Here is a 14,252-nt window from a genome sequence, read left to right on the forward strand (position 1 = left end):
CGAGCGAGGACAGAGAGCGAGCGAGGACAGAGAGAGCGAGCGAGGACAGAGAGAGCGAGCGAGGACAGAGAGAGCGAGCGAGGACAGAGAGAGCGAGGACAGAGAGAGCGAGCGAGGACAGAGAGAGCGAGCGAGGACAGAGAGAGCGAGGACAGAGAGAGCGAGGACAGAGAGAGCGAGGACAGAGAGAGCGAGGACAGAGAGAGCGAGGACAGAGAGAGCGAGGACAGAGAGAGCGAGGACAGAGAGAGCGAGGACAGAGAGAGCGAGCGAGGACAGAGAGAGCGAGCGAGGACAGAGAGAGAGAGCGAGGACAGAGAGAGAGAGCGAGGACAGAGAGAGAGAGCGAGGACAGAGAGAGCGAGCGAGGACAGAGAGAGCGAGCGAGGACAGAGAGAGCGAGCGAGGACAGAGAGAGAGAGCGAGGACAGAGAGAGAGAGCGAGGACAGAGAGAGCGAGGACAGAGAGAGCGAGGACAGAGAGAGCGAGGACAGAGAGAGCGAGGACAGAGAGAGCGAGGACAGAGAGAGCGAGGACAGAGAGAGCGAGGACAGAGAGAGCGAGGACAGAGAGAGCGAGGACAGAGAGAGCGAGGACAGAGAGAGCGAGGACAGAGAGAGCGAGGACAGAGAGAGCGAGCGAGGACAGAAAGAGCGAGGACAGAGAGAGAGAGCGAGGACAGAGAGAGAGAGCGAGGACAGAGAGAGAGAGCGAGGACAGAGAGAGCGAGGACCGAGAGAGAGAGCGAGGACAGAGAGAGCTAGGACAGAGAGAGCGAGGACAGAGAGAGCGAGCGAGGACAGAAAGAGCGAGGACAGAGAGAGAGAGCGAGGACAGAGAGAGAGAGCGAGGACAGAGAGAGAGAGCGAGGACAGAGAGAGAGAGCGAGGACAGAGAGAGCGAGCGAGGACAGAAAGAGCGAGCGAGGACAGAGAGAGAGAGCGAGGACAGAGAGAGCGAGCGAGGACAGAAAGAGCGAGCGAGGACAGAAAGAGCGAGCGAGGACAGAGAGAGCGAGCGAGGACAGAGAGAGCAGCGAGGACAGAGAGAGCGAGCGAGGACAGAGAGAGCGAGCGAGGACAGAGAGAGCGAGCGAGGACAGAGAGAGCGAGCGAGGACAGAGAGAGCGAGCGAGGACAGAGAGAGCGAGCGAGGACAGAGAGAGCGAGCGAGGACAGAGAGAGCGAGCGAGGACAGAGAGAGCGAGCGAGGACAGAGAGAGCGAGCGAGGACAGAGAGAGCGAGCGAGGACAGAGAGAGCGAGCGAGGACAGAGAGAGCGAGCGAGGACAGAGAGAGCGAGCGAGGACAGAGAGAGCGAGCGAGGACAGAGAGAGCGAGCGAGGACAGAGAGAGCGAGGACAGAGAGAGCGAGGACAGAGAGAGAGCGAGCGAGGACAGAGAGAGCGAGGACAGAGAGAGCGAGGACAGAGAGAGCGAGGACAGAGAGACAGAGCGAGCGAGCGAGGACAGAGAGAGCGAGGACAGAGAGAGCGAGGACAGAGAGAGCGAGCACAGAGAGAGAGAGCGAGCGAGGACAGAGAGAGCGAGGACAGAGAGAGCGAGGACAGAGAGAGCGAGCGAGGACAGAGAGAGAGAGCGAGGACAGAGAGAGCGAGGACAGAGAGAGCGAGGACAGAGAGAGCGAGGACAGAGAGAGCGAGCGAGGACAGAGAGAGAGAGCGAGCGAGGACAGAGAGAGAGAGCGAGGACAGAGAGAGCGAGCGAGGACAGAGAGAGCGAGCGAGGACAGAGAGAGCGAGCGAGGACAGAGAGAGAGAGCGAGGACAGAGAGAGAGAGCGAGGACAGAGAGAGCGAGCGAGGACAGAGAGAGCGAGCGAGGACAGAGAGAGCGAGCGAGGACAGAGAGAGCGAGCGAGGACAGAGAGAGCGAGGACAGAGAGAGCGAGGACAGAGAGAGCGAGCGAGGACAGAGAGAGAGAGCGAGGACAGAGAGAGAGAGCGAGCGAGGACAGAGAGAGAGTGCGAGCGAGGACAGAGAGAGAGAGCGAGCGAGGACAGAGAGAGAGAGCGAGCGAGGACAGAGAGAGAGAGCGAGCGAGGACAGAGAGAGAGAGCGAGCGAGGACAGAGAGAGAGAGCGAGCGAGGGAGCGAGGACAGAGAGAGAGAGCGAGCGAGGACAGAGAGAGAGAGAGCGAGGACAGAGAGAGAGAGCGAGCGAGGACAGAGAGAGAGAGCGAGCGAGGACAGAGAGAGAGAGCGAGCGAGGACAGAGAGAGAGAGAGCGAGGACAGAGAGAGAGAGAGCGAGGACAGAGAGAGCGAGCGAGGACAGAGAGAGAGAGCGAGGACAGAGAGAGCGAGCGAGGACAGAGAGAGCGAGCGAGGACAGAGAGCGAGCGAGGACAGAGAGAGCGAGCGAGGACAGAGAGAGCGAGCGAGGACAGAGAGAGCGAGCGAGGACAGAGAGAGCGAGCGAGGACAGAGAGAGCGAGCGAGGACAGAGAGAGCGAGGACAGAGAGAGCGAGGACAGAGAGAGCGAGGACAGAGAGAGCGAGGACAGAGAGAGCGAGCGAGGACAGAGAGAGAGAGCGAGGACAGAGAGAGAGAGCGAGGACAGAGAGAGAGAGCGAGGACAGAGAGAGAGAGCGAGGACAGAGAGAGAGAGCGAGGACAGAGAGAGCGAGGACAGAGAGAGAGAGCGAGGACAGAGAGAGAGAGCGAGGACAGAGAGAGCGAGCGAGGACAGAAAGAGCGAGCGAGGACAGAAAGAGCGAGCGAGGACAGAGAGAGCGAGCGAGGACAGAGAGAGCGAGCGAGGACAGAGAGAGCGAGCGAGGACAGAGAGAGCGAGCGAGGACAGAGAGAGCGAGCGAGGACAGAGAGAGCAGCGAGGACAGAGAGAGCGAGGACAGAGAGAGCGAGCGAGCGAGGACAGAGAGAGCGAGCGAGGACAGAGAGAGCGAGGACAGAGAGAGCGAGCGAGGACAGAGAGAGAGAGCGAGGACAGAGAGAGAGAGCGAGGACAGAGAGAGCGAGCGAGGACAGAGAGAGCGAGCGAGGACAGAGAGAGCGAGCGAGGACAGAGAGAGCGAGCGAGGACAGAGAGAGCGAGCGAGGACAGAGAGAGCGAGCGAGGACAGAGAGAGCGAGCGAGGACAGAGAGAGCGAGCGAGGACAGAGCGAGCGAGCGAGGACAGAGAGAGCGAGGACAGAGAGAGCGAGCACAGAGAGAGAGAGCGAGCGAGGACAGAGAGAGCGAGGACAGAGAGAGCGAGGACAGAGAGAGCGAGGACAGAGAGAGCGAGGACAGAGAGAGAGAGCGAGGACAGAGAGAGCGAGGACAGAGAGAGAGAGCGAGGACAGAGAGAGCGAGGACAGAGAGAGCGAGGACAGAGAGAGCGAGGACAGAGAGAGCGAGGACAGAGAGAGCGAGGACAGAGAGAGCGAGCGAGGACAGAGAGAGAGAGCGAGCGAGGACAGAGAGAGAGAGCGAGCGAGGACAGAGAGAGAGAGCGAGGACAGAGAGAGCGAGCGAGGACAGAGAGAGCGAGCGAGGACAGAGAGAGCGAGCGAGGACAGAGAGAGCGAGCGAGGACAGAGAGAGCGAGCGAGGACAGAGAGAGCGAGCGAGGACAGAGAGAGCGAGCGAGCGAGGACAGAGAGAGCGAGCGAGCGAGGACAGAGAGAGCGAGCGAGCGAGGACAGAGAGAGCGAGCGAGCGAGGACAGAGAGAGCGAGCGAGCGAGGACAGAGAGAGCGAGCGAGGACAGAGAGAGCGAGCGAGGACAGAGAGAGAGAGCGAGCGAGGACAGAGAGAGCGAGCGAGCGAGGACAGAGAGAGCGAGCGAGCGAGGACAGAGAGAGCGAGCGAGGACAGAGAGAGCGAGCGAGCGAGGACAGAGAGAGCGAGCGAGCGAGGACAGAGAGAGCGAGCGAGCGAGGACAGAGAGAGCGAGCGAGCGAGGACAGAGAGAGCGAGCGAGCGAGGACAGAGAGAGCGAGCGAGCGAGGACAGAGAGAGCGAGCGAGCGAGGACAGAGAGAGCGAGCGAGCGAGGACAGAGAGAGCGAGCGAGCGAGGACAGAGAGAGCGAGCGAGCGAGGACAGAGAGAGCGAGCGAGCGAGGACAGAGAGAGCGAGCGAGCGAGGACAGAGAGAGCGAGCGAGCGAGGACAGAGAGAGCGAGCGAGCGAGGACAGAGAGAGCGAGCGAGGACAGAGAGAGCGAGCGAGGACAGAGAGAGCGAGCGAGGACAGAGAGAGCGAGGACAGAGCGAGCGAGGACAGAGCGAGCGAGGACAGAGAGAGCGAGCGAGGACAGAGAGAGCGAGCGAGGACAGAGAGAGCGAGCGAGGACAGAGAGAGCGAGCGAGGACAGAGAGAGCGAGCGAGGACAGAGAGAGCGAGCGAGGACAGAGAGAGCGAGCGAGGACAGAGAGAGCGAGCGAGGACAGAGAGAGCGAGGACAGAGAGAGCGAGCGAGGACAGAGAGAGCGAGCGAGGACAGAGAGAGCGAGCGAGGACAGAGAGAGCGAGGACAGAGAGAGCGAGCGAGGACAGAGAGCGCGAGGACAGAGAGAGCGAGGACAGAGAGAGCGAGGACAGAGAGAGCGAGCGAGGACAGAGAGTGCGAGCGAGGACAGAGAGAGCGAGCGAGGACAGAGAGAGCGAGCGAGGACAGAGAGTGCGAGGACAGAGAGAGCGAGCGAGGACAGAGAGAGCGAGGACAGAGAGAGCGAGGACAGAGAGAGCGAGGACAGAGAGAGCGAGCGAGGACCGAGAGAGCGAGCGAGGACAGAGAGAGCGAGCGAGGACAGAGAGAGCGAGCGAGGACAGAGAGAGCGAGCGAGGACAGAGAGAGCGCGCGAGGACAGAGAGAGCGAGCGAGGACAGAGAGAGCGAGCGAGGACCGAGAGAGCGAGCGAGGACCGAGAGAGCGAGCGAGGACAGAGAGAGCGAGCGAGGACAGAGAGAGAGAGCGAGGACAGAGAGAGCGAGCGAGGACAGAGAGAGCGAGCGAGGACAGAGAGAGCGAGGACAGAGAGAGCGAGGACAGAGAGAGCGAGGACAGAGAGAGCGAGGACAGAGAGAGCGAGGACAGAGAGAGCGAGGACAGAGAGAGCGAGGACAGAGAGAGCGAGGACAGAGAGAGCGAGGACAGAGAGAGCGAGGACAGAGAGAGCGAGGACAGAGAGAGCGAGCGAGGACAGAGAGAGCGAGCGAGGACAGAGATAGCGAGCGAGGACAGAGAGAGCGAGCGAGGACAGAGAGAGCGAGCGAGGACAGAGAGAGCGAGCGAGGACAGAGAGAGCGAGCGAGGACAGAGAGAGAGCGAGCGAGGACAGAGAGAGAGCGAGCGAGGACAGAGAGAGCGAGGACAGAGAGAGCGAGCGAGGACAGAGAGAGCGAGGACAGAGAGAGCGAGCGAGGACAGAGAGAGCGAGGACAGAGAGAGCGAGCACAGAGAGAGAGAGCGAGCGAGGACAGAGAGAGCGAGGACAGAGAGAGCGAGGACAGAGAGAGCGAGCGAGGACAGAGAGAGAGAGCGAGGACAGAGAGAGAGAGCGAGGACAGAGAGAGAGAGCGAGGACAGAGAGAGCGAGCGAGGACAGAGAGAGCGAGCGAGGACAGAGAGAGCGAGCGAGGACAGAGAGAGCGAGCGAGGACAGAGAGAGCGAGCGAGGACAGAGAGAGAGAGCGAGCGAGGACAGAGAGAGAGAGCGAGCGAGGACAGAGAGAGAGAGCGAGCGAGGACAGAGAGAGAGAGCGAGCGAGGACAGAGAGAGCGAGCGAGGACAGAGAGAGCGAGCGAGCGAGGACAGAGAGAGCGAGCGAGCGAGGACAGAGAGAGCGAGCGAGCGAGGACAGAGAGAGCGAGCGAGCGAGGACAGAGAGAGCGAGCGAGGACAGAGAGAGCGAGCGAGGACAGAGAGAGCGAGCGAGGACAGAGAGAGCGAGCGAGGACAGAGAGAGCGAGCGAGGACAGAGAGAGCGAGCGAGGACAGAGAGCGCGAGCGAGGACAGAGAGAGCGAGCGAGGACAGAGAGAGCGAGGACAGAGCGAGCGAGGACAGAGAGAGCGAGGACAGAGAGAGCGAGGACAGAGAGAGCGAGGACAGAGAGAGCGAGGACAGAGAGAGCGAGGACAGAGAGAGCGAGGACAGAGAGAGCGAGGACAGAGAGAGCGAGGACAGAGAGAGCGAGCGAGGACAGAGAGAGCGAGCGAGGACAGAGAGGACAGAGAGAGCGAGCGAGGACAGAGAGAGCGAGCGAGGACAGAGAGAGCGAGCGAGGACAGAGAGAGCGAGCGAGGACAGAGAGAGCGAGCGAGGACAGAGAGGACAGAGAGAGCGAGCGAGGACAGAGAGAGCGAGCGAGGACAGAGAGAGCGAGCGAGGACAGAGAGAGCGAGCGAGGACAGAGAGAGCGAGCGAGGACAGAGAGAGCGAGGACAGAGAGAGCGAGGACAGAGAGAGCGAGGACAGAGAGAGCGAGCGAGGACAGAGAGAGCGAGCGAGGACAGAGAGAGCGAGCGAGGACAGAGAGAGCGAGGACAGAGAGAGCGAGCGAGGACAGAGAGAGCGAGCGAGGACAGAGAGAGCGAGCGAGGACAGAGAGAGCGAGCGAGGACAGAGAGCGCGAGGACAGAGAGAGCGAGGACAGAGAGAGCGAGGACAGAAAGAGCGAGGACAGAAAGAGCGAGCGAGGACAGAGAGAGCGAGCGAGGACAGAGAGAGCGAGCGAGGACAGAGAGAGCGAGCGAGGACAGAGAGTGCGAGCGAGGACAGAGAGTGCGAGGACAGAGAGAGCGAGCGAGGACAGAGAGAGCGAGGACAGAGAGAGCGAGCGAGGACAGAGAGAGCGAGCGAGGACAGAGAGTGCGAGGACAGAGAGAGCGAGCGAGGACAGAGAGAGCGAGCGAGGACAGACAAGTGCCCAATTCCCAGGGTACCTTTCTCAGACCGATGGTGGTGCTGCTGGAACTGGCTGGTGTAGTCTTGTCGTTCTCTTTTTTAACCAAGGTCAGGTAGTAGCCGGTTCCCAGGTGGTTTTTGAGGAACAGCGAAGATCCACAGCAGCAGAGCTTTCCATGGGAGATGATGGCAATTCTGTCCCCGAGGAGGTCCGCCTCATCCATGTAATGGGTCGATAATATTATGGTGCGGCCTGCAGAGCAACAAACCACAACTAGCAAAAGCAATCTCCTGTAAAAAGCTCCATAAACAGTTACAGAGTCTTGGCGGAAGCAGTAAATTTCCTAAATGAAATAGCTGGCCAGCGATGGGCGAGCTGATGTCAGAGCTGATGTCAGAGCTGATGTCAGCCGACATGGCAGCGAGTGCTGCTACAATTGCTCTCAGCAGCCCTGGGGGTGGAGGTGGGGGAGAAAGTAATCAGCTGGTAGTCCTGTTCCCGATCGCTTTCCACGGTCTCCCCGAGGTCAGCCATGGCCTTGCCGATGTTGCCCTCCACACTCACACAGCCCGGCACAGTCACTGCCTCAGGGCGCAGAGATAGGAAAAGTACCAAATGGGCATCCAGCATCTTTACCCCCGCCAACAGCTCAAAGGTTTAGGACAGAAAATGAGTGCGTCATTTTGCATTTGTTTGGGAGATTTGGTTGAGTTTGATGCTCTGAAGCAAAGTTCAAAGGATCAACGAAGAAAGCCCGAACTTGGATTAAAATTTGATTTTGGGACAGGAGAACAACTTCTCCAAGTGACCTTCGGAGACTGACTGGCCTTGGTAACCAGCAAAGCAACAAATGCCTTGGTCACAGAAACAACTGCGAGGGCAGGAGTAGCGTTAGGGAGAGAGCGGAAAAACCTGGAGAAGAGGAAGACCTGGAGGGGGCAGAGGGCGGAGACCTGAAGTGACAAGAAACTCTGACCCATTGAGAAGCCCATTTTCCTGGTTCGTTGAATAAAATTGGCCACAGTTATTTGAAATTTGCATCAGCAACTTAGGCACAAAAGAGTGAAAGGTTTCGAGGTACAGGATACCCACTTATCTATTGTGGATCAATTATCAGCATGTTTTATTCATCCCACCAACGAGTCAATCGTCATTTGTTACAGGACTCACCTTTCCTATATTTAAGCAGGAGCTCCCATATTCCTCGGCGGGAGTAAGGGTCAACGCCAGCAGTGGGCTCGTCCAAAATAACAACCTTTGACCCACCAACAAACGCTATGGCGACTGAAAGCTTTCGCTGCATGCCACCTTGGAACAAACACACAAACAGAACATTGGGACATTCAGGCAGAAATAACATGGCGTCCTCCGACACTGGGGAACGTGAAGCACTGACTCCTCACCCGAGAGATTTTTTGTTTGTTCTTGACTTTTGTGCAGCAGACCCACATCGTCAATCATCAGCTTAATTTCTTCATTAACCTCCTCCTCAGTCAGTCCCTTCAGCCTTCCGTAAAACCAGATGTGCTCCTCCACAGTCAGTCTGAAACATGGGTTTAACAATCACAAACAACAGATTATTGAACGCTGCAGCATCCCTTCTCCATTGGCCTTTTACAGACTCGGATTGAAATAGATACGCAACTGTCACTGAATCTCTGGTTTTCGGATCAAATTTCAGATCTCTGCTATTGAAGCTGTGCATTTAATTATGCTCACTGGTCAGGAAGAGGCAATGAATCCATTTCTCAGCTCTCTCACTGGTTCCGTGGGCAAGTGTACCCATACCCCACAGTCCAGCAAGGTCCTGGGCCTTTATTCTCGGTTTGCACTACATGAACTGATCTTGATCAGGGCAGAGGTTGGGCTGCTACAATTGGCCTCTGTGGCTTCAGGCTATGGAGGTTTACTGCTCCTGAGCACTATCCGGTGACCCACCGGCTGGGATAAGTATGTGTGGACATTGGGTGAAGACAGATTAAGTTATAATGATCTCCATGGTTGAATAGGCTGCTGACACTTAGGGCCCGAAATTGCCCCTTCCCTTAAGGCCTGTTAACACCAGAAAGCGGCAGCCATGCAGCGGAGCGCAATGGTCACCAACTTGTCATGTAATGGCCGCCATTATCAAAATTCCACTCCCGTGTTATCCCAACGGTGACCCGCGCCCCCCACCCCCCCCCCAACCCCCGCCACTGCTCCGCTGTTGCTGATCTGTGCTAAGGGCGTCATCACAGTGTGCACTGCCGATGTACCCCACCCGCCCCTGCCCCGACAGTGATATTCCGCTCTGAAAATCTTCGGCCTGGTAGCCGGGGGTGGGGTGGAGCAGGTCACCGCGGAAAGTCGGCGGCCATTGCACCCCGCAGTGTGGCCGCTGCTTTCCGGTGTCAACAGGTGGTGCCAAAACAAGCTTTTGCCCGGCAGTCCAGTGAGACTGAGGCCTTCTGCAACAGCGGTGCGGCTCACAACCGCCATGTTTTTTTTTTGTCGGCCGACTGTCATGTCGGCCCGACAATTATGAACAGGCAGCCTGGCACCCCCTGTTGGGTGCTCGGCCGCTGGCCCAGCCGAAACCCTCCCTGGTAGCCCAGTGGGTCCAAGTTTTGAAATTGTGAAGGCGCTCCCCTTTAAGTGAAGGGGCGAGACGTGGTGACGCGGCGCTGTGATGACATCATCGCGGCGGTCACTCCGCACTGCCCCCAACTTCCGCCCCTCGGGTGTTGCCCCTGCCGCGTATCCGTCCCCATTAAGAGCAAGTTTCGGATGCAAATGGAAAAAACAAAGAGCGAAATTTTGCTCAAGAGGCGACCCTAACCACCGCGGCGGTAAAAACACACAAAACGGGGTGGGAGCGCCCCCACTCAGGCTGGGGGGGCAATTTCAGCCCTTCAATGTCCACACTCACTATTTGGACAAAGTACTCGTGGGCTACAAGCACTAGCACCCATGGGCTGTACCACAGCATTTGTCATTGCCATTGGGAGAGGGGGAGTGTGAAGAAGGGGAGCTAGAGAATTGGTTAGAACTGGAAAAAGACAAACCTGTGATGGATATGAGGATGATCTTTGCTAAGAGCGATCAACAGTTGGGTAGGGTAAAGGTTAAAAAAAAACTTGGAATTCTTTAGGTAACAACTACAACAACAACTTGTATTCATATAGTGCCTTTAACGTTGTAAAACGTCCCAGGGCGTTTCACAGGAACGTTATCAAACAAAGTTTGACATCAAGTCACGTAAGGAAATATTAAAACAGGTGACCAAACACTTGACCAAAGAGGTAGGTTTAAAAGAGCATCTTAAAAGGAGGAGAGAGGTAGAGACGGAGAGATTTGGGGCCCAGGCAGCTGAAAGCACGGCTGCCAACGTTGGAGCGATTAAAATTGGAGAAAGAGGCCAAAATTGGACGAGTGCAGAGATCGCGGAAGGTGGTAGAGCTGAAGGAGGTTGGAGAGATAAGGAGGGGCGAGGCTATGGTGGGATTTGAAAACAAGGATAAGAATTTAAAATCGAGGCGTTGCCGAACTGGGAGCTAATGTAGTTCAGCGAGCACAGGGGTGATGAGCGAGTGGGACTTGGTGTGAGTTAGGACACGGGCAGCAGAGGTTTGGATAAGCTCAAATTTATGGAAGGTGCAGGTTTGGGAGACTGGCCAGGAGAGCACTGGAATAATCAAGTCTAGAGGTAACAAAGTGCTCGATTTCAAAATTCTCACTTGTTTTCAAATCCCTCCATGGACTCGCCCTTCCCTATCTCTGTAATCTCCTTCCGCCCCACCCCCTTACCCCACTCCAGAGATATCTGTGTTCCTCTATTTCTGCCTTCTTGAGCATCCTTGATTAGAATCGCTCATCCATTGGTGGCCGTGCCTGCAGCTGCCTGGGCCCAAAGCTCTGGAATTCCCTGTCGAAACCTCTCCATCTCTCTTTCCTCTTTTAAGATGCTCCTTAAAACCTAGCTCTTTGACCAAGCTTTTGGTCACCTGTCCTAGTTTCTCTTTATGCGGCTCGGTGTCAAATTTTCTGTCTGATAATACTCCTGTGAAGCGCCTTGGGACGTTTCACTATGTTAAAGGTGCTATATAAATATAAGTTGTTGTTGCTGTTGGATGAGGGATGCTGGGTGCTGGAATTGGGAGGACTGCAGCTTTTTCTAGATCAATAAACTGGATTGGGCTGACAGCCTGTCTCCTCCACATCTATCTTGATGATCTAGTGATGTAAAAAAATACTTACATGTCAAAAAGTACATTGTGTTGTGGACAGATCCCGAGTGACTTTCTGATTGTATCCATCTCGGTGAAGATATCTCTGCCCAGAATATAGGCTGTCCCAGAGGTGGGTGGGAACAATCCTGTCAGAATAGACCTTGCAGGAACAGAACAAACATAATTTTAGACTATAATGGAAGTGCAGAAAAAGAAAGGCCATCAAAAACATTAAACAGCAAATGCTGGAGATAAACAGCAGGCATGTCAGCATCTGGCGAGAGGAAAGATGCATTCATATTTAAAGTGCAAACCCTGTGTTGGAACTTGTTCAAGGTAACGGTCACGAACAGTATTTCATCTTCCTTCTGGATAATTATCAACCCTCTGGTCTTAATGCTGACTTCAAAAATGCAGGAAGCCTACTTGTCCCTCCCCCCATTCCAATTTTCTTATTGTGTTCTCCCATTAACAGTCCATTACTCTATGGAGGCATGTTTAGCTCTTTTGTCTTTCCAATCTCTTTGCAGCCTAGCTGAGGCGCCCTTGAAGCGATATCCAGCCCTCTGTGCCTCTTGTATCCGATGAAAGGTCCCACCTGAAACATTGTGCCACCTTTTCTCTCAGGTTCTGACTGAATGACTGTGCGTTTTCAGCATGACGGTGCCGGCTTGGCTCAGTTGGTAGCATTCTCACCCAAGTTAGGCTGTGGATTCGTAACTTGTTCCTGGTCTTGAACCGATAAACTAGGCTTACACTCTAGTGCAATAAAGGGAGCTTTGGATCGACAGGCCTGTGATCCTGTGGCATTATTTAAGAACAAGGAGCTCTCCCAGTGTCCTACCCAACATTCATTCTGTCATGTATTCAACTATCATTGTAACCCATGTATAAGCTGACCTAAGTTGTACACCGAGAACATTAACCACAAGTCCTAACCTGGACTTTCAGGTATAAAAAGGGAAGCTCCACCCACCTTCTTCACATGAGGTCTTGGTAACAAAGGTAATTGGTCACAGAGTATGGACCTCATGTGTATTTATATTGTATAGTAAGGACATATCATTGGCGACGAGAAACTGGGATTTAAACCACGCGAGCATGGCTACGAGCAGCACAGAAAAGAGGTACTGTGTTGGTGATGATTGGGATGACTTTATTGGGAGACTACAGCAAAGTTGTGTCACTAAGGAATGGTTGGGACAGGATTAGGCCGACAAACGCAGGGCTCATCTCCTGACGGTTTGTGGATCCAGAACGTACTCCCTGATGAAGGACCTTCTAGCGCCAGAGAAGCCGGCGGACAAGACGTTCGAAGAGCTCAGTAAGTTGATCGGGGAACACCTTAAACCGGCGAGCAGCATGCACATGGCGACACACTGGTTTTACACGCACCGGTGGCAAGAAGGGCAAAGCGTTCCAGACTTCGTGGCAGATCTCCGGCGACTGGCGAGCCTATGTAAGTTCCCAGATGCATGCAGAGCGGAGATGCTGCGAGACTTTTTTTATTGAGGGCATCAGGCACGCTGGGGTTTTCAGGAAACTAATTAAGACCAAAGACTTGACCTTGGAAGCGGCGGCTCTGATAGCCCAGACATTTGTGTCAGGGGAGGAAGAGACCAGAATGATGTATGACAAAAATCTTGGCTCAAATGCGACAAACGACCAGGGAGTCAACATTGTTAACGCGGCACACAGTTCTCTAGGCAGACAAGGGCAATCGGACATGCCCCAGCATGTAGTCGAACCCAAAGGGGGAATTCAACAAAGACAATGGCTAGCTGAACGGCGATTCATGCCATCGCAATGAACAATGCGGCCAGTAATGGGGCCATCAACACCTGTTAATGGTGCGCTTAAGGACAGTTACAGAGATAGTCAGAGACAATCGACTGATAATGGAACTTTTGTTTCCAACAACGGGGCCTTCAGCTCATGCTGGAGGTGTGGAGGCAAACACCCAGCCAGAGCTTGCAGGTATTAGCAATATACCTGCAGAAACTGCAACGTCAGCAGTCACTTGGCGCGTATGTGCAGGAAGCCTGCAGCCAGGTTGATGTACGAGGAGGACGGGCCCGATGTAAGCCCTACGAGGCCAAATAAATACTGGGGGAAATCGCTGGAAGCTGAAGTTCAGTGAGTTCATGTGGAGCACGTATACAGTTCATATACCAGGACGCCACCGATAATGATGAAAGTGCTCCTCAATGGCATCCCAGTATTAATAGAGCTAGACACGGGGGCCAGCCAGTCCCTGATGAATATCAAACAGTTCGAAAGGTTGTGGGTGTCCAAGACCAGGAGGCCAAAAATTATTGCCGATTGACGCACATCTACGGACATATACAAAGGAGATCATTCTGGTGCTAGGCAGCGCCACGGTAGTCGTGACCCACAAAGATTCGGAGAACAGGTTGCCACTCTGGATTGTCCCGGGGGGCGGTCCCGCACTACTGGGGAGGAATTGGCTTGTTGTCATGAACTGGAAATGGGGCGATGTCAATGCAATTTCTTCTGTGGAGCGAGTATCATGCTCACAGGTCCTGGACAAATTTGACTCATTATTTCAATCTGGCATCGGCACTTTCATGGGGACCAAGGTAGTGATTCACATAAAGCCGGACGCCAGGCCAGTACACCACAAGGCCAAAGCAGTGCCGTACGTGATGCGGGAAAAGATAGAAGGCAAATTGGACCACCTGCTGAGGGAAGGCATCATCTCGCCAGTCGAATTCAGTGACTGGGCGAACTCGATCGTGCCAGTGCTCAAGGCGGATGGGTCGGTCAGGATATGTGGCGATTACAAGGCCACCATCAATCGGTTGTCACCCCAAGACCAGTACCCGCTACCGACAGCGGAGGACCTCTTTGCGACGCTATCCGGTGGCAAACCTTTTTCAAAATTGGACCTGACCTCAGCTTACATGACCCAGGAGCTGGCGAGTGAGTCGAAGAAGCTGACCACCATCACGACACACAAGGGGTTGTTTGAGTATAACAGATGTCTGTTCGGGATTCGTTTGGCCGCCGCGATCTTTCAACGAAATATGGGAAAGCCTCCTCAAGTCGATTCCAAAGACGGTGGTTTTTCAAGACGACATCCTCATCAAGGGTCGCGATACTGAAGAACACCTCCACAGCCTGGAGGAGGTGCTACGCAGACTG

The 14,252-nt window shown here is 55.5% G+C and overlaps 1 protein-coding gene across 3 annotated transcripts in view; it reads right to left on the reverse strand.

The window, feature by feature from the left end:
- The window catches only part of LOC139228665 (phospholipid-transporting ATPase ABCA1-like), a 218,882-nt gene that overhangs the window by 59,089 nt on the left and 145,541 nt on the right, over positions 1–14,252 (reverse strand). For all 3 annotated transcript variants that reach the window (XM_070859893.1, XM_070859892.1, XM_070859894.1), the window contains 4 exons: positions 11,116–11,247; positions 8,283–8,422; positions 8,050–8,187; positions 6,917–7,131 (listed from right to left, as the gene is read on the reverse strand). In XM_070859893.1, coding sequence (XP_070715994.1) covers positions 6,917–7,131; positions 8,050–8,187; positions 8,283–8,422; positions 11,116–11,247 — 625 coding nt within the window. The remainder of the gene's footprint in view (positions 1–6,916; positions 7,132–8,049; positions 8,188–8,282; positions 8,423–11,115; positions 11,248–14,252) is intronic.

This window comes from Pristiophorus japonicus, chromosome 18, assembly GCF_044704955.1.
Source record: "Pristiophorus japonicus isolate sPriJap1 chromosome 18, sPriJap1.hap1, whole genome shotgun sequence".
Lineage (NCBI taxonomy): Eukaryota > Metazoa > Chordata > Chondrichthyes > Pristiophoridae > Pristiophorus > Pristiophorus japonicus.